This window comes from Polypterus senegalus, chromosome 18 (genome assembly GCF_016835505.1).
Source record: "Polypterus senegalus isolate Bchr_013 chromosome 18, ASM1683550v1, whole genome shotgun sequence".
Taxonomy (NCBI): Eukaryota; Metazoa; Chordata; class Cladistia; order Polypteriformes; family Polypteridae; genus Polypterus; species Polypterus senegalus.
Genome location: NC_053171.1, coordinates 36,635,513 through 36,659,836, shown reverse-complemented (window position 1 = coordinate 36,659,836; position 24,324 = coordinate 36,635,513). Strand labels below are relative to the sequence as shown.

The following is a 24,324-nucleotide window of genomic DNA, read 5'->3' as shown; positions in this document are numbered from 1 at the left end:
GTTGAATTTTGTTTTGATTTGTTAAGTTTGACTTGACTGTATGGAATGTTAATCTGTTTCTAATTAAAACCAATTAAAATGTTAAAAACAAAATAATTAAGTGTTGTTTCTATGTGAATATTTTTACATGTTTGGAAAATCTTAACAGCATTTGAAAAAAATGCACTTCATTTGTATATGTATTGAGAAGAGCAGTACTGTATTTTACAATTCTAACATTAAATTTGTTTTTTTCTGTTACAGATACTATTGCCTATCTGCTGTTGCAGCTCTATTAAAATATATTGAGTTTATGCAAAAGTCTGTGTATGCTCCCAAATCACTAAAAGTGATTTTTAGAGGCAGTGAGCAAACAACAATGATTGACTCCACATCAGCCAGGAATTTGGAACTTGTGGTTAATAACAAGGACCCCCGGTAATCTTCTGTAATTTTTTTCTTAGAACAGTCATGAAATAAGTTAAAGACATTACATGCTTCTTAAATTCTATGTATAAATGTTAAGTATATAAATACTATACAGTATAGTACAGTAGATATTTTAAAGCTTGCTGTGGGATTTTTCATTTTTCACAGGCTCATCTTAGTTTTCCACACACCATTGTAGTTTTTCCACAATATAGAGAATATTAGATTGTATCTAACTTTGTATTAGATTAGCATTCTGATTTTAAAGTCCCTTCCTTTTAAAGATCCCAATGTACAGTGGGAAAAGGATCTTGTACTCAACATTTCAGAAAAGGAGTGGAAGGCAGCCTTACACAGAATTCACCCTAGCTCCCTATGCGCAAAGCATTCGATTATTCAACTTCAATTTTTTTATCGAGCACATCTATCTCGTTTAAAATTGTCCAAAATGTTTCCAGGGCAAGATCCAAACTGTGAACGTTGCAATCAAGCTCCAGCGTCACTAGGTCATATGTTTTAGGTGTATACTAAATTCTGGGCAAAAATATTTAAATGTCTGTCAGACAGCCTTGATGTCACAATCACTCCTAACCCATTAACAGCTGTGTTTAGTGTACTCCCAGATGGATTTAAAGTGGAGAAGGATAAACAAACAGTAATTGTCTTTACTACACAATTAGCATGTAGACTTATCTTGCTCAACTGGAAGAATCCTAACCCACCTCTGTTAAGTCAATGGGTAACTGACGTTATATACTATTTGAAATTGGAGAAAAATCTAATTCTCTCTTAGAGCATCTGTTCAAAACTTTTTTAAAACCTGGCAGGATCTAATCAATAATATTTTAGAATAAGCCCTTATATTGGGGAAAAAGAATCCTTTGCCTCTGTACTACTCTCAAAAGTTTACTCTGGCTGTTGGCCTTTCTCTCTTTCTCACGGGTGAGGGTTGAATTGAATTTAGTTTTGTTAAATTTGGCTTGATTGTATGGAATGTTACATGCTTTAAAAAAATTCAGTAAAAGCTAAAAAAACGTGCACCAGCAAATGTGAAGGAGAGAAAAGATCGCAATGAGAAATGCATGTTACTACTAGTAAATCCCACTTCTGACTCCAGCACCTAAGTCACAAGTCCTTAAATTAGCAATACTAGAACCCCAGGTTTATGTCTTACAGTTTTTAGTGGCTAACACATTAATAAAAACAAACACTAGCACACATTTTATGATACACAACCCTGGAATCAATTTTATTTTGTGCCCCAGTCTACCAGGTATTATTCTATCAAAGTTAGATGTAATTACCCATAGAATCGCAAAGTTGCACAGTTTGACATAGTGTCCCCTTGTTTATAAACCGACTGTGCCTTTTTAGAAACATTTAGGTTCTTATACCTAAAAAATCACTCAAAACAAATAATAAAAAATAAACAAACACACACTATATATCACTCTGAAGCAACAAGTAAACAATTTGTAACTATGTATGTATAATGAGGTACTCATCCAAACCTTCACTTTCAAAATTATTTTACATGCCAGTCCTTGAAACAATTTCTGTTTACTACTAGACACAGCAAAACATTGTATTTTGTGCACTTGGTTGGGTTTTTTGTGCTGCAATTCACCCTTATTCTCTTGCCTTCTGTTGCATTTGCCCCAGAGAAGTTCAGTGCATATTTGTTTATTTATGTTTCTTGTTATTGTTGCTTTTTTCTTGCATTTCACATTTGGAATAAACTAAATACATACATAATATTTTCATACCAGCTTCTTTACATGCTGGGCTACAGGACTGGGGACAGTGCCTTTTCTGGCAGCCCTGGACACATAGACTCATACACCTATACCAGTATTTCTCAGCCATTTTTGAGTTGCACATGACAGTCTCTGTGTTGTGAGCACATAATCTGCCCCGCCACTGCCACTACTACTGAAGGGATCAACAGAGCTGTGTGAGATTTTTTATTCTTTTTCTAATCGCACTTGGTTCATAATCCCTTCCAAACCCCCAGCATCCTTGGGCTACATTTCAGTTTTATTTCCCATTTGTAATCATGCTCATTTCTAACTCCCGGTGGGAGGGAGTTCAGCGACAAGCAAGATTAAAAACCGGGATGAAAAATTTTGCATGACGCAGTTGATCCCTGTGTTGGGGTTGGGGGAATTATAATGTGAATAAGCCACTAGGTGAGACACATTTTTCTTCTCTTGTGCTCACAACACAGTAGTGTGAGCAGCAAGACACAGTGATATTTGATCCTATTGGGGTTAGGGGTTCTCACATGAAACTTTTTTTATTTGTGATGAAATTTTTGCAATATAGAAAATAAAATTGCGTAACATCCCTATTATACTTTAGATATTTTTAAAGATCTGACTATAAAATAAACCAAAAATACAATGCATGTTCAGCAATAATCAACTAAATTACTTGAAAACTAAATTATGAAGATTTGTATATATTGTTGGAGAGGTAATGTGAATACATAGGCTGATGAGCTACATGCATTGCTGATAGAAACCCCATAGTTTTGTTCTTGAAAGCTTCATGATGTTAAATGGCATCATTTGTAGGAGTGAACACACATTGTTGGGAGTGCTTAATTACACAAAGACGCCTGGTGGTGGCCGCAGATTACGGTCTAACATCTTGGAGCCTTTATATGACATTGACACCATTAACACTCGCCTGGACAGTTTACAAGAACTGCTACAGGATGAAGAACTCTTCTTTGGTATGAAAGCAGGTAAAAGCTATGTAATGGAAATATATATTTTTTTATTTAATTTAAGCTTTAAGTTAGTGTAGTGCCTAGTTATCTTAACATTTTTGTCTGGTTCTTTTCTTTTAGTAATTGGACGTTTTCTGGACACAGACCAGCTGCTCTCTGTTTTGGTACAGATTCCTAAGCAGGAAACAGTATGTTCTACATATATCTAGGACTATATTTTTTCTTTTCCTTTTGCTATAGGGTATCCGGCATAGTAGCCTGTATAGGTGGTGGCCAAAATCCTTCAAAATGCTTTTTTCTGACTTTCTTTCAAGAAAGGGAGGAGCAGACAGAGTTAACAAATCCAATATTACAATAAACACTAATTGTCCTTCAAAGGCTTAACCTTAATGGCATGTATCCTCTGTAACCAGTTGATGTAGCTTCTGTGGCTCCTATAAAAATGGATACTGTAATTAAAGCAAGTTCCTTCAACTCGGACTGTAATTTCTTTATTCCTGCTCTAGTTAGTTTATTCTGTCTAGATGTCAGTTTACAGCACAGATGTCTGTTACTAAAGAGTACGTTTTATTACTTCCCACCCATTTAACAATCCATAGTAGGTGCGGATACATATCTGTGAGCAACAACAGACAAATTAAATATTATTCTCCTTATGGCCCCAATTGAGCTACAAAATTAATCTTCTGAAATAATACCCTCATACCTTTAAAATCGATGAGATTTTCCAAAGCTTTCAAGGAAAAGCATTCCTTTGGTGATTCACTCTGTTCCAAATTGTATATGGGGGTCTACTTTTTTCTCTGCGTAAGGATAGACAGTATGCCTCTTTTTGAACTGAGAAAATTATTTATTCACAAAGTCATTTACATGCATTCTTTTAGAAAATTAATATTTAGGATGAAGATAAAGCTTTTTTTGTGCTGTTGAGTTTCTTTCTGTATTTCTGTTGTAGGTACAGGTAGCAGAAACAAAAATAACACACGTGATTCACTTAAAGCACACATTGGAATTAGTATCACCATTAAAGGTTTGTGTTTATGTAGTTTTCCTTACAGAATAATTTTTTATTGTAAACAGCCTGTATAATGTGCAACGATCTGTATACTCATTTATTTGTTCTTTATTTGAGCCACATCATTGAAATTTAGCTGGGTCCCAAACCCTAACCAAGCAATAACTCAAATAAAGTAGGAACTGGTGATAGTTGGGATATCATTTCATTACAATGTACATTTACAAACACACCAAAACATTTTAAGGCACAGCCTGTTTAGAACTTCCAATCAAAGTACCTATATGTGATTTGAATTTGGAAACTGAATGTTCTATAGAAACACATATGGAGAACAAACAATCTCCACACTCACACTGGGCATGTTAGGATTTGAACCTACAAATATGAAAATCTAAACAAACGTTTTTGTAAACTGTATCTATACTTTGTCTTTTTTCTTTTACAATATCATGTAGGAACAAAATAATGACTATATTTGTCAGGTAGTTTGTCATCTTGTTTTCCAGTATGCTATGAACTTATATGGGAGACAGTATTATGGCAACATTTTGGAACAAACTGGAATAGTCTGAGATGTTGAGTAGAATTATGAAACCTCTGACTTAACTAATAGTTAACATGCATTTATGTCTTAGTAAGTTACAACTGTTAATTGCATTATGTTCTTGTACAGAATTTGGCAACAAGCAATATTTTTTTCATTTTATTAAAAAAGAGCCTGGAATAGTAACAAAGGATTTCTATTCTATTTTATTACTTTTGAATTGATATGATAGTATTATGGTATACAATATAAAGTTTGTAGGAAGGCTAGTATACATTACTGAGTGTGTAGTGTAATTTAGCTTTTATTTATTTTTTTTAATTCATTCGTTACTTTTTAAAATGTATATACATTACTAACACTACAAACTGTGATGAAATTACCAATCTTCCAAATTATTAATATTAAATAATAGTAATTTTAACAATCAATTACATACACATAGCTCATTTACATAATTTTAAGGGCCTATGTAACTCACTCATATCAACACCATTGCATAACAAAGTATGATAGCTTAAATATGTGGGACATGGAGAAAGATGAATGCAAATACAGGACAGTGAATCATATAAATAAGCATATGTACCAATAGACTAATATGTACACATAGTCAGATAAAATAAATGAAGGAAAGATATTACAGGACAAAAAAACACAATTAATTTCAGATACTGTTTGTGACTTGTGACTTTTTAATTTTTTGCTAAGCCTTGTTAAGTGCTCCTGTTTGTTTTCACCTAAAAGAAATCGTAGGAAATTCTATTACATAGCAATGATAATTCTAATATGCCCTGCGGTGGGCTGGCGCCCTGCCCAGGGTTTGTTTCCTGCCTTGCACCCTGTATTGGTTGGGATTGGCTCCAGCAGACCCCCGTGACCCTGTAGTTAGGATATAGCGGGTTGGATAATGAATGGATGAATGGATGGATAATGGATGGATGGATGGATGGATAATGAATGGATGGATGGATGGATGATAATTGTAATACATGCCGTACACAGCAATACACATAGAATAACTGTGATGAGAACAGGCCATTCACCCAACAAGTTTGTCCACTCTATTCACCTAGACTAAGTCTAGATTTGAAAGTCTCTAAAATCATACTCTCTTCTGTACTGCTTGGTAATTTAGTTCATGTGTCTATGGTTTTTTGCGTTTCCTCCGGGTACTCCAGTTTCCTCCCACAGTCGAAAAACATGCAGGTTAGGTGCATTGGTAATCCTAAATTGTCCTTAGTGTGTGCTTGGTGTGTAGGTGTGTGTGCGCGCCCTGTGGTGGGCTGGCGCCCTGCCCAGAGTTTGTTTCCTGCCTTGCGCCCTGTGTTGGCTGGGATTGGCTCCAGAAGACCCCAGTGACCCTGTAGTTAGGATATAGCGGGTTGGATAATGGATGGATGGTTCTTTGCATGAATAAACACTTTTTAACATTTGTTTCGAAATCAGCCCGTAACCAGTTTTCAAACATGTTCCCATGTTCTTGCTGAAGAATTTATTCCCTAGATCTCAGTTTGCTTAAACTGAAAAAGTTTGACTCTTCAATCTGTCTTCATAGCTAATAACTCTTAGTCCTGGAATTAGTGTAGTAGCTCTCCTCTGGCTTTCTCTATCCTTGCAAAGTTTTTTTCTAATAAAAACTGTACACAGTGCTCCAGATGAGGTCTCACCAGTGATTTGTACAACTTAAGCATCACCTCCATTGACTTTTACTCCATACATCATGATGTACGTCAAACATTATATTAGTCTCCTTGATTGCTTCTGTACACTGCCTTAATGTATAATAGTTAGTGCTGAGTGCACTATCCTATTCAAAGTCCTTCTCATAAGGTGTTCTTTCAAGATTCAGACATGTATTCATTTCAAATCTAACATTTCTACAGTACATCCTATGCGTAATTTATTTTATTTATTTACATTAGATTTCATCTGTTACAGATCGGCACACACCTTTATGCTTTTCAAATCCTTCTATAACTGTTTAGCTGATTCAAAATAATCTGTCTGTCCACCTTGTTTGGTATCATCTGCAAACATAATCACCTTGTTGATTATATATATATCTAGATCTTTTATGCTTGTTAAAAAGAGCAGTCACCCCAATACTGATTCTTGAGGGACACCTCCAAATTCTGAAAAACGTTCCCTTGCCATAAACCTTTATTTCCAATGTTTGAACCACACCACACCACTGCTTTAATTCCCACTTGTTTTAGTTTGAACAATAACCTTTTATATGGTACCTTATCAAAAGCTATATAAAAAGTCAAGTGAATTAACATCATATGCATCTTTTTTATTGTATGCTCTCATTACCTCCTCATAGAACTCTAGCATATCAGTGAAACCTGACCTTACCTGTCTATACCCATGTTGACTCTTTGCAAATACACTTGTTCTAGACATCCTAGTTTCCAGTCCTTAAGAATTTCCCTGGTATTCAGAGAGTTTCAAAAAATATGCGTCAAAAGTTTATAAAGTACACAGTATGTATGTACTAACTTTCTTAATCTTGAGGATAAATATTATCTGGTACTTGTGATTTGTTAGATTTCACCCTATTTCATAAGCAGTACTTCTCCCTTTAAAATTTGTAAATTAGTAATTTGCCTAAATTACTAACTTTTCTGTATAAAATTATTAAATAGATGTAAAATGAAACTTTGTTTTATATTAGGAGGTAAATAACACAATCCTAATATACTGTACAGCCTTGATCTCAAATGCTGTCTAGTTGAATCCAAATATCATCACTAAGCTGCGTCTCACCTTATAATTGAAGACAACTTACATTCAAATTCTGTTTTACATAAATAGCAACCCCCCCACCTTTTCAGATTTGCCTATCTTTCCTAAATAATGTATACTCATCAACATTATACTGATTCAAATTTTATTATTTAGCTAGGCTTCAGTTATTTCTATTTTATCATAATTATGTGGAGGTACATACAAATACAACTTACTTATTTTACTTTTATTCAGCAATTATTTATAGTGATATTTACTGTTTTAAAAACAATGTGTACATAAACAAAATGTTTATTCTACCACTATTACAAATTATCCATTTTGTGTTTATATGACTCATGAGTAGGATGTTCTTTTATTATTTATGTATAGAAAATCATGTACAGCTGGCTGGTAACTATCAGATTAACTATAAAATGATTTTAGCTGTACTGATATACAGAAAGGTGATGATAAATAATTTACTTATGTTATAAGGAGAATTTGTTGGATGGATGTAAATGTAATGTGCCTTTTGATACTGAGTGCTGTTAATGGCACTCTATAAATTAAAGACTGATTAGTTGATTGGCTGATGTAAAATAACATTCTGTTAATTGCATTAATTTGTAACAAATCTCTTATTAGATGATGCTGAAAAATTGCCAGACTCCCCTGCTGCAAGCTTATGGAAGATCATTAGAAGATGATAGGTAATTTATTACAGCTATTTCTACTAATTGTTGTGGTTAACAGCAAAAGGTCTGGATTAGTAGATGGATAATTACAGTAAACAAAGACAAATGTTGATCATTCAAAATCCTATAAGCACAGATGAACTTTTCTGACCTAGTAGCACTAAATCACAAGTCGCCCCTTGTGCTTGATACATGAATAAATTTAAATTAATGAAGCAACATTGCATTTTAAGGCAGAATTGTAAAATGAAACCTAGACTTCTTCCCCTTTATATGTTTGTTTTTTTAATTCACTTTCTGTGACTGAATGACCCATACATTTTCATTAAGTGGAATTGCCCCCAATTCCTTACAAGTAGCTATTGTTAAACATTCATAGATATCGGAGACAGACCGGAATATTCTTATGAGTTATAGACAGTTTTTAATTTGCCCTTTCATATGATGTTTTGAAGAAGATTGTTCTCTTACAACTCATATCTTGCATTGAAATGCAACCTTTATGAGACTATACGAATGCAACAAGTTAAGAAATGTGACAATTGAGAGAACATCAGTATCTAAACCAGCTACTTTTTAAAAGTTGTCAGAGTTGGTGTTTCCAATGCATGACTTGATGGTTTCTTCCAAATTCCCGCAGCTGTTTGCGTGAAGAACTGATTCCTTAATTACAGTCTTAAATACTCTTCTCCCTCATTTTCACTGGTTTCATCAAGTATGTGATGTGCTATTTAATTGATCACATTTTGCTGTATCTATTTTATCAATGTCCTTGACACTTTTGAAGACTTAGAAGGCCTGGATCAGGTCCCCATGTAGCCTTCTGTGCTTGAGACTAAAAAGATTTAACTCCTTGAGCCTGTCAGAGTGTGACTTGGATTTTAGTCCTGGGATGCACTTAGTTGCTGTCCTCTGCACAGCTTCACGTGTGGCTACACTATATGGCCAAATGTTTGTGGACACCTGATTAACATAACTATATGAGCTTGCCTGACATCCCATTCTAAAGCAATGGGCAGTAATATAAGTTAGTTCCCCTGTTGCTGACATAACAGTCTTCACTCTTCTGAGAAGGCTTTAAAGAAGAGTTTGGAGTGTGCCTGTGGGTATTTGTGCCTATTCAGCCAAAACAGTAATTGTGAGGTCAGGCACTGATATTGGACAGGAAGACCTGGCTGCCAATCAGCATTTCAGTTTGTCCCAGAAGTGTTCAGTAGGTTTGAGGTCAGAGCTTTGTGCAGGCCATTGGAGTCTCTTCACACCAAACTCATCAAACCATGTCTTTATGAACCTGGCTTTGTGCACTGAGGCATAGTTATACTAGAACAGAAAAGAGCCTTCTTCAAACTGTTGCCACAAAGTTCGAAGCACATAATTGTCTAAATGGTCTTGTACACTGGGTTGTCTATATACTTTTGGATATATAGTGTATGCATTTTTTGAAGTGTGGGAACCAGAACTGCACACAGTACTTCAGATGCAGTCTGTTGTGGATTATGTAGTCTAAGGCTAACATCCCTCAATTTATTTTCAAAAGTTTTAACAATATAACCTACAATTTAATTTGCCTTTTAATTCCATCTCTTTTTTTGTTTTTCTGTCTTTATCAATCAAAAACATGAAACAAAGATAGGAATTATCCCACGTTGGGCCTGAAACAAACTGAATGAGAACATTCAATATAGCTTGTAATCAACATAGAACTCAGAGTTAACATTTGCAGTGCACCATGCAATGCATATGTGTCTGTTATATGCTATTTGGTATGGGACCTGTAAAAGCAGTGTTAATGTTTGTGATGTTCCACCTTTTGGAATTTTACAGATGAAGCATCTGGACTGACACAGAGAGAAACTCACAGTCACTTGTCCTTTTATTAAGGTTGGAATAATGTGCTGTTGGGGTGGCTCGGTGGTAGTGTTGCTGCCTTACAGAAAAGTAATTAGGGTTCAAGTCCTAGGTACTCTGTTTCCGTGTGAGTTTCCTTTGGGTGCTCTGGTTTCCTTTGACAGTCCAGTGATATACATTTTAAATGGATTTGATGCTAAATAGGCCCTTAATGTGTGTGTGTGCAACCTGTCCAGGTATTGTTCATCCCTCGCCCTTAACGCTCTCTGGGATTGGCTCCAGCTTCCCCTCGTCCCTGCTGTGAATTAGCAGGTTTAGAAAAGAGATAGATAGATGGATGCGCTGTTGCTCATTATATTAGAATTTGGTTCCCTTTACCAAGCTTCAATCACCAAATCCCTGGATTTCTTCTTTAGTAGGTTAACCTATAGTGATTCTGATGTGCTCCCTTCTTCTGTATTGATCTTGTAAGCCTGAATATTATCTTTCACATATACTGCAACATTCTACTCCTTTCCTTCTTTTTCTGTCTTTCTTGAAGAGTGTGTAGCCACAAAAATTATATCCCTCTGTATCATTCTCATCTAGTTATAGCTCTTGTGGACGTGGCGCGGACACAGACAGGCGGACATGTTGTTAATCACCACCACACGTTTATTTTACAATATTTAAAATACTAACGTCCGTGCACACACACAAACCCCACACAGTCCTGGCCACACAATGCCTTCTCTTCGGGCCGCCTCCACTCTCCTCTCTTGCTTTGTCCTACTTCCACCCGACTCCAGCCTCGAATGAAGTGAGACGGCCCCTTTTATTTCATCCCGGATGGGCTTCAGGTGTTTCCCGGCACTCCTCCCTGGACATGCCCCAGTGTGGCAGAAGTGCCGGCTGTTCTCCTAGAAGCTCTCCGGGTGTCCCTGCTCCTCTTCCCCCCAGCACTTCCTGGTGTGGCGGAAGTGCTGAGGTCCAGGATCCCCAAGGCATTGGGGCACCCCCTGGTGGTGACCACGGGTCCCTAGAGGGTTGGGCTTCCAATCCCTCTACCCATGGCCCCCAAACCAACCAGGATGGTGGCCCCCACGTGATCCATGGTGGGCGTAGACCCTCTTCCGGTCCCTCAAGGCGTCCCAGCCGGGTCGTTGCCCCTGGCATCCCTGACACTCTGTAGATCATAGTTTCATAGTCCCAGGCCAATACTGTTGCTTCTACAGTAGTTCATGTGTTTTGTTTCTAATACTTCTTACATTAACATTTTAAAAGAGGAATGCTGTTTGTTATATTTTGGACAGAGTTTTATTTAGTTGGGTTGGGTGTTTCTCTGCATCTTGTTTAGGTTTTTCCCCTAAAACATCTTGTTAAAATGTCTGCACGCTTCCCTGAAGGTCCATATTGCTCCTAGACTATTTATCTGTTTCTCTTGTAAATGTAGTCTTATTATTGGGTTCTTCCAGAGGGGCTTAAAGTGGAGAAAGACAAACAAATTGTGATTGCATTCACTACACTTTTGGCACGCAGACTTATTCTGATAAACTTGAAGAACCCAAACTCTCCTCTTTTAAGTCAGTGGGAAACCGATGTGTTATATTATTTGAAATGAAAAAAATCAAATACTCAGTTAGAGGATCCGTACAGACTTTTTTCAAAACATGGCAGGATCTAATCAGTAATATTTTAAAATAATTTCATAAAGCACAGAGAATTTATTAATTTAGGTATGTTTACAAGCCTTAAATTTTACACCGTTTGGCTTGCTCTCTCTCTCAGGGGTGGGGATCGATCTGTTCTTAACTCAATTTTTCTTTTTGTAAAAACTTGATTGCTTTGTATGGATTGCAATAAAATTAATAAAAAAATATATATAAAAAAATTAGCCCTATTAGAAAAGGAGGTATTTCCCCTGTGAAAGGCTCTAAGGTGGCTGAGAGAAATTAAATCTTCTTTGAACCCTGCCTTCATCCAAGCATTATTACTGAATGTTAATTTCTAATCGGGTGGCTTTTTTCCTGGTGCTGGAAGAACCTTAGGAACAATGACTGGGCTTCAGTGTGTTTCCAGTTTTTATGCAATGTGTATACCCTTACCCTCAGTCTCATTTGTTTTAGCATGAATTAGAACCAGAGTGTGTTCATCAGCCCTTTCCAGCAGCTGGTCTACTCTTTGGGTGTTGTAGGAAGCTCTTGTTTCTGGGAAGCATTACATTGTTTTTTACTTGAAGCCTCTGCTGCATATCCAGCTGGCTTTATTTGGAGGATACATTTTTCAATAACTAACACTTCTTTTCTTCTGCCCCACTTTCATTTAACTTTGGTTGAATTGGATGAATGATTTCTTTTTTCTGGCTTTCAAAGCAGAGTATATTTGTTTTTCATTTTAATCTTGTTTATGAATGAATGCTGTGTTTTGTTACTCCTCATTTGACTTTTTGAGCCCACATTTGATTTTTAGCAGCTGAGTTGCTGTTTTTCTTAATTTGGCTGGATATTTCAGAAGATCTATGAGTCTTCTGAGCTGCTTTTAAAGTGAACAGACCTTTACAGTGAGGGTTACTGTTTTTAGGCAGTTTTCACTTGTGTAGTCCAAGTCAGTGGTCACTTGGGTGACAGTCCACATATAACATCTGTTGAGAAGTTTCAGTCTGATATTTGCTCTTGCCTGAGAATAGAAGCTGGCTCAGCCCATGCTGAAAATGATGTTCTGCCTTTTTTCTAATATCCTTGGTATGCTAGAAATTTTTTAAAATGCAGTTTTAATATTGTTAACCATTACATTTTACTTTTTAGATGAGAATTCTGTTGGGCTATGATGGACTGTTCTTAATTAGTTTATTTCATTCTTATCAAATACTTGTAAATATACAGAAATGTCTGAAGACAGTACTTCCTTATTAGTGTCTGCATTTAGATTTGACATTCCTCAAGGATTGTTACTCGGACAAGTTCTTTTCTTTATTTATTTGTTACCATTAGGAGATGCTATTAGGAAACAAACAAAACTTTCTTTTGTATGCCATAGAGTAAAGACACTAAGCTATATTTATCAGTTAAATTAAAAATTTTTCTCAGTTGCATCAAGTGGTATATCTGCAAATATTAACTTGATACTAACCACTCCAAAGTGCTGATCTTGAAATCTTTGCAAAAAGAGTAGGGTAAAATTGGAAAATTCAAGTGTGCTCAGTTGATAGCTCCGAAGACAGCTATTGCAGTAATCAAAGGAAAAGGTGGTTCCACAACCAAAGCTTTGAAATTTTTTTGTTTTTCCCAAAAGTAATAAATTTATTTTTAACATATTATTGGTTGTAAGTTTTTATTAATTGTAACACAATGTCAGATTTAATTGATTTGCAGTTTGTGACATCATAACTCTGAAACTATATACTGTATATATATATATATATATATATATATATATAAATAAATAAATAAATAAATAAATATGTGTATTTCTATGGCCATACTCATTTTTACACTGAAAATTATGTTTATGTTGTTTAATTTTATTTTACGGTTTTCTACCTTGTACCTGCAATTAAACTGAATTCATTTAAATCAGTGGTGACAAACTCCAGGCCTAGAGTGCTGCAGCGGCTGCACGTTTTCATTCTTACCATCTTCTTAATTAGTGACCAGTTTTTGGTGCTGATTACTACTTTTAATTAACTTGACTCAGGCCCCTTAGTTGTTTCTTTTTCATTAATTAGCAGCCAAACAATAATGAGACACAAAACAAGCCACCACATGACCAGCTCCCCTGTGCCCATTACACAATATCTGAAATTAAAGAGAGGTGATGGTCTTGGTAAGGTTGATCTCTCAGGTCACCAAAACATTTTGACAGCGCTCTTTGAAAGAACAGAAAAACAACAGTTTTCGAAATGGGTGCTGTGGCAGAATGAGAGCAGCAACAAGCCATGGATTTAAATAATGGGTTTAATTAACTGCAGGAATTGGCTTCTCATTAAGAAAGTGATTGGAGTGAAATTGTTGGAGTTTGAAGCCCCAGTTTAGCTGGTCATCTGTTAGCTCGTTTCACATCTCATTTCTGCTTGGCTGTCATTTAATGAAGAAAGGAATCAATTCAGAGGGCTGAACTCTTCTGACAGGGCTATTAAAGTGATGGGGAAAAAAGTTAATTAGCAGTGAAAACTGGTCACTGATTAAGAAAAGGGTTAGAATGAAAACCTGTAGTCACTGCGGCATTCCAGGCCTGGAGTTGGCCACCCCTGATTTAAATTAACAGAATTATTTCTTGAGCAGATTTAATACCATCTTGGAGCAGATTAAAACTGTCATCAATGATGAAACATGTTATATGAAGGGGAGTCTGAACATGAGAACTCAAAAGTGTTATGCAGTTCGTCCAAACATCAATGAATTTCTTGATATTTCTCGTCGTGTCTACACTGAAATTGTTGATGATATTGCAGGTACACACTTCCTGAATAGTTCTGAAATAAAATGCTTTAATTTCTTTTACTGACCATAATGTTAACATGCTTAAAAATAATTCTATGCCAGTTTTATGTACTTTAATGGCAGGATGACTGCTTATTTTCTATGCTCATTTTATTGTTAATTTTTAGTTCTATGTTTATAAATATTATTTTGATCCAACTTTCTCCTGAAGTAGATATGTGTAACTAAGAAATAAAATAAAATGTTAACTACAGGCATGGTGACAAAACTGGGAGAGAAATATGGCTTACCTTTGCGAACTAGCTTTAGCACAACTCGCAGATTTTTCATTCAAATGAAGCTCGATGCAGGTGGATTACAGGGTGGACAATTCCCTATTGAATTTATTAAGGTAACTATTTTTGTTTCTGAAAGTATGCACATATTTAATGGAAAGGTTGTATATTGTAAGTAATTTATAAATTTACTACATAACTACATTTTAAATGTTTATTTATGAAATTTGAAATTTGAACAAAATTAGAAATAGCAATATTTCTTTATTGCCCAAAGGATAAAGCAATTAAAACAACAACATCAACAACAACATTTATTTATATAGCACATTTTCATACAAACAGTAGCTCAAAGTGCTTTACATATTAAAGAATAGAAAAATGAAGGACACAATTATAAAACAAAATAAATCAACATTAACATCGAATAAGAGTAAGGTTCAATGGCCAGGGGGGACAGAAAAAACAAAAAAAACTCCAGACGGCTGGAGAAAAAATAATGAGATATAATTATAGTCCTAAGCAAAGGAGTGGTTCTTAACCTTAAGTCTTCTTTTAAGTAAATTTAACAAAGTTAAAGAGGCAAAAGCAGAACACTCAGTGTAAAGCAAAAACCCAATCAGGCCTTATTTCACGTCTTAGTCATTTGGATTGCCCTCTGCCCAGGCAGCCAGGCGCCATGTTCAACTTTGACTAAGACTTCTTTAAGGTTTAAAGTCTCAAAATGTCCTGGTATGAAGAGAGGGGAAAACAAATTAAACTGTCAAATCCAAACAAAACAAAGCAAGTTCCTCATATGTAGAGATTTATCCAAAACAAATACAATATATAATAAAGAAAAAAACAAATCAGAAAAGGAGCAAAAATGCGTTTTGCCTGATATACCTATTGTAATAATTTTGTTAATTTGTTTTTTCTTGGACTCTACCATTTTTTGCTTCTTGTTTTCATGGGCACCAACATTTTGCGCTTTTGGTTGCTATGATGTTAAAGGATTAAAAGTCATGTGATGTGTGTGTTGTGTGACTTGTAACATCATTACAAGTCATGATATTTATGATGGCTACATTGCTAATGTAGTGCATGAACTTTGTGAAAATTAGGGAAGAGGTTGTGAGAGAGTTATGGTCTAGCAGCTTTGTTTTTGACTTTTGAGCTTAATGTAGCCCTGTGAAGTACAATGATCTATCCTAACGTTATTGTACAGAAAGACCTTAAGGGCTCTGCTATGCTCTAGAGCAGGGGTTCTCAATCACGGTCCTGGAGGACCACAGTGGCTGCAGGTTTTTGCTCCAACCCAATTGCTTAATACGAAGCACTTACTGCTCAAGTAACACTAATGCTTCATTTTAGTGGCCTCGTTCATTAAGATTTTGAACCCTTAGTGCTTATTTTAGTCTTAAACAGCTATATTCTTGGTTTTTAATTTCTCCTAATTAGCAACAAGATTTCTCAATTTCGCTTGTTACCATTTACACCCATGTGTATTTATCATGCACTGTTGGGTTTAATTAAATACTTAGAAGGAAAGTAAAGAGAAAAAAGTGAAGGACTGAGAATTACTCAGCCATTTTAGCCTTCAAATCATTTGGATGATATCCTTAGAAAGGGAAAGAAAATCCAGGACATGAGAATGACCTGACATAGCAGAGTTAAAGCACTAACAAGCCATGAAATTAAATTATTGGCAAGAATTGCTTTCTAATTAAGCAACCGGGTTAGAACAAAAACCTGCAGCCACTGCTGCCCTCCAGGACTGGGATTGAGGACCCCTGCTCTAGAGGGTTCCTGCTGTCACAAAATTTTAAGTGACTACACAGAAAACAAAACAAAATAAAACAAAACAAAACTGTCCTTTAGGAGTTACCAGGCTGGCTCAAAGGAATAGATAGCCTGTCTTCAATTCAACATGGATGACTTCTCAACAGCTGGGTAGTTGCTGCTCAGAAAGACCCAGACAATCTTAAGGAACCAAACAAAATGTAACCCAATATCTCTTAATGAAAAAATGAGAACCTAGCTAGTTGTTTTATTTTATTTTATTTATGGCTAAGATTTAAACACAACATATTAAAATCTAAGGCCTAAGACAGGGTAGGGTTAGTCAATGGCAAAAAAATTCTCATATTGAACAAAACCAACTTTTGTTGTTGAGAAGGAAATTAATACTAGAAAATTTAAATAAAACCGTTTTTTAAATTATTTTTAGTCTTTATTAGATTTCCTCGATAAAATATGTAAGAAATTTTGAGAATGAATAAACATAAATTTAATCCACAGAGGATCCTAACAAATAAGCCCCTCTGAACTCACATACTGTACACTTGCACAAACACATGCACACACATATACACATAGAGTGGCAAATCCTTTCCTAAGAAAATATCTAGCCACTTATGCAACAGACATAAAATGAAAGCTAATCAAAACAATACTAATAGCAAACCTAGATACTTTAGTCTACTGCAAAAACAGAAATATGGAGAAATGTAACATAATTATTCACAGTGTCAAAATGAAAAAGGCTGAAAAAATGTAATTGTTTATGCCTGCATCTGATTAGCTATGCATAATAATGATCCATTAATCGTGAGAGGGCACACAAACTCCAGATGTCATAGCAAATGAAAAATTTGCATAGTCTACACTTTCTCTGGCACTTCCATACGTTGAACAGAAAGCATGTACCTAGCAGGACCATTACCCTAAGCACAAAAAAAGATATTGGATGAGTGGCTTAGGGACATCTCTGGGTATGTTCTTGAGTTTCCCAGTCAGAACCTGGATTTGAGCCCAATCAAGCATCCTTGATAAGACTTGAAAATAGCTGTCTACTACTGATCTCTATCCAAGACAAAAGAAACTACCAAAGAAATTCAATGAACTGCAAAGGTACTCGCTGCCTGGTGGATCTCTACTTTCATTCCATGTCATCATACAGATTCTTGACTGGATTGAGATCTAATAATTGGGATGGCAGCAGCATTAAACTTAAATCATTTTTATGTGACGGGAGTCATACCAGGAATTTTCTAACTATAGCATGAAACATTGTCCTAAGAAGCCCAAATGTTCATAGTGTTACATGAAAGGATGGATCTGGTTGATAATGATGTTCAGGTATACTGTAATATTCAATTGTTGTTTTACCTATGTCAAGGAACTCAATATATTCCACAAATATACACCCACAATGTAACAAGGCCACTGCTAGTCTGCAGCAGAAAGGATTTATAGAGGCATGGAATTTCCTCCCTATTCTGATCCTCCTATAAGCACATGTTAGCAGGAAACAAACAGCAGACCAGGAGAAGTTTTTGTATTTCTCAGATGCTCAGTTTTTGCTTTCCTTACACCATCTATAATAGACTGAAACAAAATGTGCATTTTTATATGTCTCTTTCTCCAGCACTGTTGTGCTTACCTGTTAGTCATGTTGTTTTCATTAATTACCAGTTTATGAGTACAAGACCAACTTTAGTGGAATGTGTTTAAAAAGGTAGCCTGTTATTGATATAACAGTGACAGTGACATATTTTGAAACTCCAGCAATTTTGCTGTTCCGAATATAAACTTCCCAGCACTTTGCCCACAACTACTGTATCTTGCGGTGTTCAAAACCACGCTAATATTTAGCCTTACGCATATTGTTTTTGAACTGCACATATATATTCCCTTAATATTTGATCAATTTTTAAATGAGGTCTGTATTTTTCATGCTGTCATTGCTTGGGCAGTTAATTATGTGGACATTTCTGTATTTATTCTATTTATATCTGATATTCATTTTCTTTAAATTGATACATAATATTTATCAATTTTGTTAATGGTTGTTGTTTTGTTTACTGATACATTTTACATGCTGTTTATTGCTGGGTTTTAAATATATCTGAATCAGTAAGACTAACAACAAATACATTCACTAAACTGTTAGGAATAATTATAATGAACTGAACTGACCTGACATGAATCTAAGGGGCTACTGTAATTAGGCACTATCAGTCTTATTATGCTATAATAAAAAGACTACATTTAGCTTAAAACATATTTTCTTACAATACATTTTGTTTTAAAATATTAATATGTATATAATCTTTTACTCAAAGAAAATGTGATTTTTTTCTTATTTCTGCTATAGGTAACTAGATTTAAGAATAATTACTGCTTTACCACAATAGATCTGATTAAGCTCAATGACAGATGTGATGAGGCACTCAAAGAGATTTTTCATATGTCTTATGTGTAAGTGTTTTTGTTATATATTTTTAGATATAAATAAAAAAAAGCAATATTCTAAATGTTTTACTAAATGTATATTAAGTCATTTCTAAACAAAGTTCTGGGTTGACCAACATAACAGACCAAGCATGGAATTCAGACTTTAGCCAACTTATTCTGTCCTCTAAGGAAGAGGAAAGATTATGAACAAGCTTTTCAGTGAATGATGGGGTGGAGTGTTGTCTCCCTTTATGTCTTTAGGTGAACTTCCTCTCTATTGCTGTTTTTTAGCTTTTGTAATATCATAACTGTTGCTGTCATGCTCTGTAATCCCTGTGGTTAATGTTGGAATTATTTGTGTTATATGCATTATACAGTTGTTTTTTTCCTTTGCAACTTAATTTTAGTTCCTTATTTATCCTTTGCAGAATTCTCTTTAATATCTTAATGCTTCTGAATTATGGGATATTATTTGTCTGTATTGTACAAAGTATATAAAATGACCTTAACCCCACTCCATTCTTGTCTGTCTCCACCATGTAAAACCTTATCCTAGTTTATATTTTTTAAACTTCTACATATGCTAAAAATGTGCCCTACTAAATTTAAATATAAAAGTTTTAGCTTTTGAATATGCTCTCTGTTCTGTCATATGTGTTATATTATGGTCACAAGATCATAACGGTTCAATCACATATGCTTCCTGGCTTCTATCTTGATTATTATAAAATACTAAGTCTAAACAGGCTTCCTCTGTCACTTGGGCTTCAACATACCATGGTGAAAAGAAGTCAATGATTATGTTAAAAAATTCTTGTTCTTGTGCTTCTTTGTCAGTAAGGTTAGCCCAGTTAATACAGTATTTCGTAATTAAAAGTAACCCATGGCTATAATATTGTTTATATTTTTAATATTGTTAAAAAGACATTTATCAAAAACAGTTGTCTGCTCCTGGAAAATCTATTACACACTGCAGTGTGTACCTGTAGTCAGGTGTGTTTTCTTATTCTGTGATTTATTTGTTTCATGAATATAAGTTAAACTTATAATGAAAAATTCAAATTCACAAATGAATATAACTTTAATTTTTTAGGGTTGTTTGCCAGTTACTGTCTCTAGTTCATGAACATGTGCATTGCTTATACAAGCTGTCCGATACTGTCTCCATGCTTGACATGCTGCTGTCCCTGGCACATGCTTGCACTGTATCTGACTATGGTGAGTATGATGTAACAATGATAATATGGTGTGACATATTAGTTACTGTAGTAATTAACCAAATGAACCTGATAGACTGAATGAGATCTTTTAACTTCTTTAATTTCTTATGTTCTTATTTAACAGTGTATGTTTGGGCAAATTATGAGAATGGTTAAAGGAGGTTCAGTTGTAGAGATTCCTGTTTTAATCAGAACACAGTACAAATTAATATGTTCTGTATGATTCACTATGTTACAATGTAAGAACTTTGTGTATTCTTTATATTGGTATGTAATGAGGTTGCCATTGAATGAATAGATCTTAATATTTTTAGTTTGGAATGAATATGTGGTATTGAAATGATTACTATTATTCATTTTACTCTTACATCCTGTTTCGGTTTAATTTGACCAGTTATGAACTTCAAGTTAGTGAGAACACCATAATGTTATATTTTTAGCCAGATAAAATTAATAAAAAAATGACGAAGAATGTCAGTATTACTCTTGGGGAATTTTCCCTTGATTAACAGCTGAGGTTTCAACTTTAACAATTTCAATGATTGATTGATAGATAGATAGATAGATAGATAGATAGATAGATAGATAGATAGATAGATAGATAGATAGATAGATACTTTATTAATCCCAAGGGGAAATTCACATACTCCAGCAGCAGCATACTGATAAAGAACAATATTAAATTAAAGACTGATAACAATGAAGGTATAAGAGACAGACAATAACTTTAAAAACATGAAAAAATAACCAGAATAAAAGGGTAAAATCAAAACCAGGATGGCAAAAATACCAAAAATCAAAGCCTAATGCATAACTAAAATCAATGTTGTAAAATAACCATTAAAAATATCCATCCATCATCCAACCCGCTATATCCTAACTACAGGGTCATGGGGGTCTGCTGGAGCCAATCCCAGCCAACACAGGGCACAAGGCAGGAAACAAACCCCAGGAAGGGCGCCAGCCCACAGCAGGGCACACACACACCCACACACCAAGCACACAAAAGGGACAATTTAGGATCGCCAATACACCTAACCTGCATTTCTTTGGACTGTGGGACTAAGATTTAGCAACGTTTCTATATTTTCTGTACAGATTCTTGGATGCTGACATCTCTGTTTCACCATCCTAGGTAGCTGTTGTAGAAATAATGTCATATAAACCAAATGAATAAATCAATAGCCATCCCATGCAGTTCAATGCACGTACTGTATTCTTTTCTTAGGTGTTTTCTTGGTTACTGAAGTATTTACTGAAATACTTTTTCTTACAGAAATGGACACAAATCAGTAGTTTTTGTATTTGTATGTAATATCCTCACCTAAGATAATGATCATTTCAAGGGAAAACATTGTTTGACCTCCTCAGGTCGCAGTAAGTTCTTCACCTGACTCTAATCCTGTCTTTCAATACATCCCATTTGTGCAAAATGCACAAAATTAGTGCAGAATCATAATAATAAGCATAAGAATGGATGTGAAGCTGTAATACCAAATACACTTAAGGAAATTCTATGTCTACTTAGAAGTGGATAAGATTGAATTGGACATGATGTTTAGATATTCAAAAATAATGCTCGCAATTTATTTTAAAAAGCTTTTTTTCTCTGTTGTGCATTATTATTGTACCTTTATTTTTTTGGTTTAAAATATATATTTTGGGAATTAAACTTTCTTTTAAAATTGCTTTCCTAATGGTTATGTCCAGTGGAATTAACTTAACAGATTAGGCATCAATATGTTTCCTTTTTTTTCATAGGAATTGCATTTCTGCAACATGGCATTATTAGTTGCTCTGCCTGTTCCAATGACTAATATAATAATTTATTGGTAGTATTCATAATTTATGAAAGTGACTTTGTGGTGTATTAAATATGAAAGTCCAAGATTTAAAATAGTTAGGAAAATTAAAGTAACAAAACAAAAAATGTACAATGTTAATTTTTAATCAGCATAATTATCCTTTTCAGTGTCCTTGACAGTGGCTTTTTAATATAACATACTTTGTTGTCAGTCTGGTTACCTGTCATACATGGGGACTTTTTATGAAACTTGTCCCGCTTTTTCCAATCTTGCTGGTGCCTTAACCCTTGCAAACTCTTATTAGCTAGGACCGCTTTGCAGCTCTTTATTAATTACATATAGCCAGTTTGAGGCTATTGAATTTATTTCTAATGTTTCTCAATAATATAGTTTATTGTGATCATCTGAAGATGCCATTTTAGCCAGGAGGCTTCAAATTCTTGGTGTGTATCCCTATCAAATCTTCAAATATTTTAATTACTGATTCCTTTACAATGCTTTACATTAAATATGGCCTGTCAGCCTGTCTTCTGAGCCACTTAGCTATTGAATTTAAACTGATAAATTGAGAGTTTTAACTATTTTTTTTTTGAAGCAGTACCAGACTAACCTGACCATGATCACTCATTCATTATGCTTGCTCTCTATCATGCAGACTCCAAAAAATGGTTTCTTCCTTTTAAACCAGGCTCTGGTTTTTGTGATGCCAACTCAGCTTATTTGCTGGTCCCTGTATTTGCAGAATCATCAAGGTGTTTTCCTGGCAATCAGTGTGTGATTGACTCCAGCAGCAGTAGCCTTCCTTAAAGATTATTACTGAAACAGTAGAATTGACAGTCCCACACATGCCAAAACCATTTTTTGTAAAACTCCTACAAATACATCATTTGAACATTCCTAACTGTGTAGAAATAAACTGCATCACCCAGTTTTTATCTTCTTGCCTTTAAATCTAAAACAACAATGCAGAAAGATGGCTTAAATTTGTAGATGGATTTCACAAAATAAAAACAAAGCATGAGTAATCATTATTGATTAATCTGTCAATTTTATGACTATGACTGCTTATTTCAGTTAAGGTTCATGGGAAGTCAGAACTTTTACTGCAGCACTGGGCAATAGCAAGTGCCAGTCATGGACAGGACGTTTGTCCAATGCAAAACACACTCTCACATATGCCTAATTTTTTCCAAATCAGGTTAAACTTTGTCTCTTCAAATAAATCGATCATACAGTACATGCAGTAAAATTCCACTCAGACAGTGACTAGGCCGAGATATAAATACATTCTTCTGTACTAACTACAGTGTCCTGTTGTCACCATCCAATATCCAAATGCAAGACTATATTTACAGTAGTATGCAAAAATTTTCAGTCGTCTTGAAACTCTTTATAATTTTCTGCCTGACATAAGATTTGTACACATATTTATCCATTCAGTATTTTTAATGTCAATTCTTATGTTGTAACAATACCTTTTGAAAGTCAAAATAAATCATTTTCTATAGGTATTTAACTGAAGAAGAAAAATTCAAAATTAAGAGCATAAATATTCAAGCCCTGCGCATTAATAATTTATCAAGAAACTTTCTGCTGCAATAACAGCCTTAATTTTTTGGGGTAAGTATGTACCAGTTTTACACATTGTTCAGGAGTGATTCTTCCACATTCTTCTTCGCAGAATTTATAGAGATCCTCTAGGTTGGTGGCATTGTGCCTCTGGACAGCAGTTTTTCAAATAGTGTGTGAAATTCTCAATAGGGTTAAGATCAGGGCTTTGACATGGCCATTCTAAAACGTTCATCTTTCTGTTTTTGAGCCATTACAGTGTTGCTTTGGCCTCATGCTTAGGGTCATTGTCATGTTGAAAGATAATGATTCTCCTGAGCCATAGGTTCATAGCAAACTGGAACAAGTTCTCCTGCAATGCTGTGTAGTATTTGTGTCCATCTGTTGTCCCTTCAGCTCTGACAAGATTCTCAGTCCCAGCACATTAAACCATCCCCATTGCATGATGCTGAAACCAGCATATTTTACTGTATGTATGGTGTTTCTTGAAGCATGGGCAGTGTTAGTTTTACACTACACATATCTTTTAATATCTTGCTAAAAAGTTACATTTTGGTTTCATCTGACCATAAAACATTTTCCCACATCTTAACTGGGTCTTTCTCATGCTTTGTAGAAAATGCCATATATGCTTTTATGTAGACCTCCTTAAGGAATACCTTCTTTCTTCCGAGCTTGCTGTAAAGGCCTGCTAGAAATTGTGGACCAATACACCTTCACTCTAGTTTTAACCAAAGAGCATCGCAGACTTCTGAGAGTGACAGTTTCATTTTTAGTATCTTCTTTTACCAGTCGATGTCTTGCTCTGATGTTTAGTTTTGAGAGATGGCCTACTC

At 34.9% G+C, this 24,324-nt stretch overlaps 1 protein-coding gene across 1 annotated transcript in view; it reads left to right on the top strand.

Moving 5' to 3' along the window:
- Positions 1-24,324, top strand: part of msh4 (mutS homolog 4) — a 50,027-nt gene that overhangs the window by 13,302 nt on the left and 12,401 nt on the right. The window contains exons 6-14 of the mRNA XM_039741870.1: positions 244-417; positions 2,985-3,157; positions 3,263-3,330; positions 4,098-4,172; positions 8,086-8,150; positions 14,243-14,412; positions 14,656-14,792; positions 18,815-18,918; positions 19,988-20,112. Coding sequence (XP_039597804.1) covers positions 244-417; positions 2,985-3,157; positions 3,263-3,330; positions 4,098-4,172; positions 8,086-8,150; positions 14,243-14,412; positions 14,656-14,792; positions 18,815-18,918; positions 19,988-20,112 — 1,091 coding nt within the window. The remainder of the gene's footprint in view (positions 1-243; positions 418-2,984; positions 3,158-3,262; positions 3,331-4,097; positions 4,173-8,085; positions 8,151-14,242; positions 14,413-14,655; positions 14,793-18,814; positions 18,919-19,987; positions 20,113-24,324) is intronic.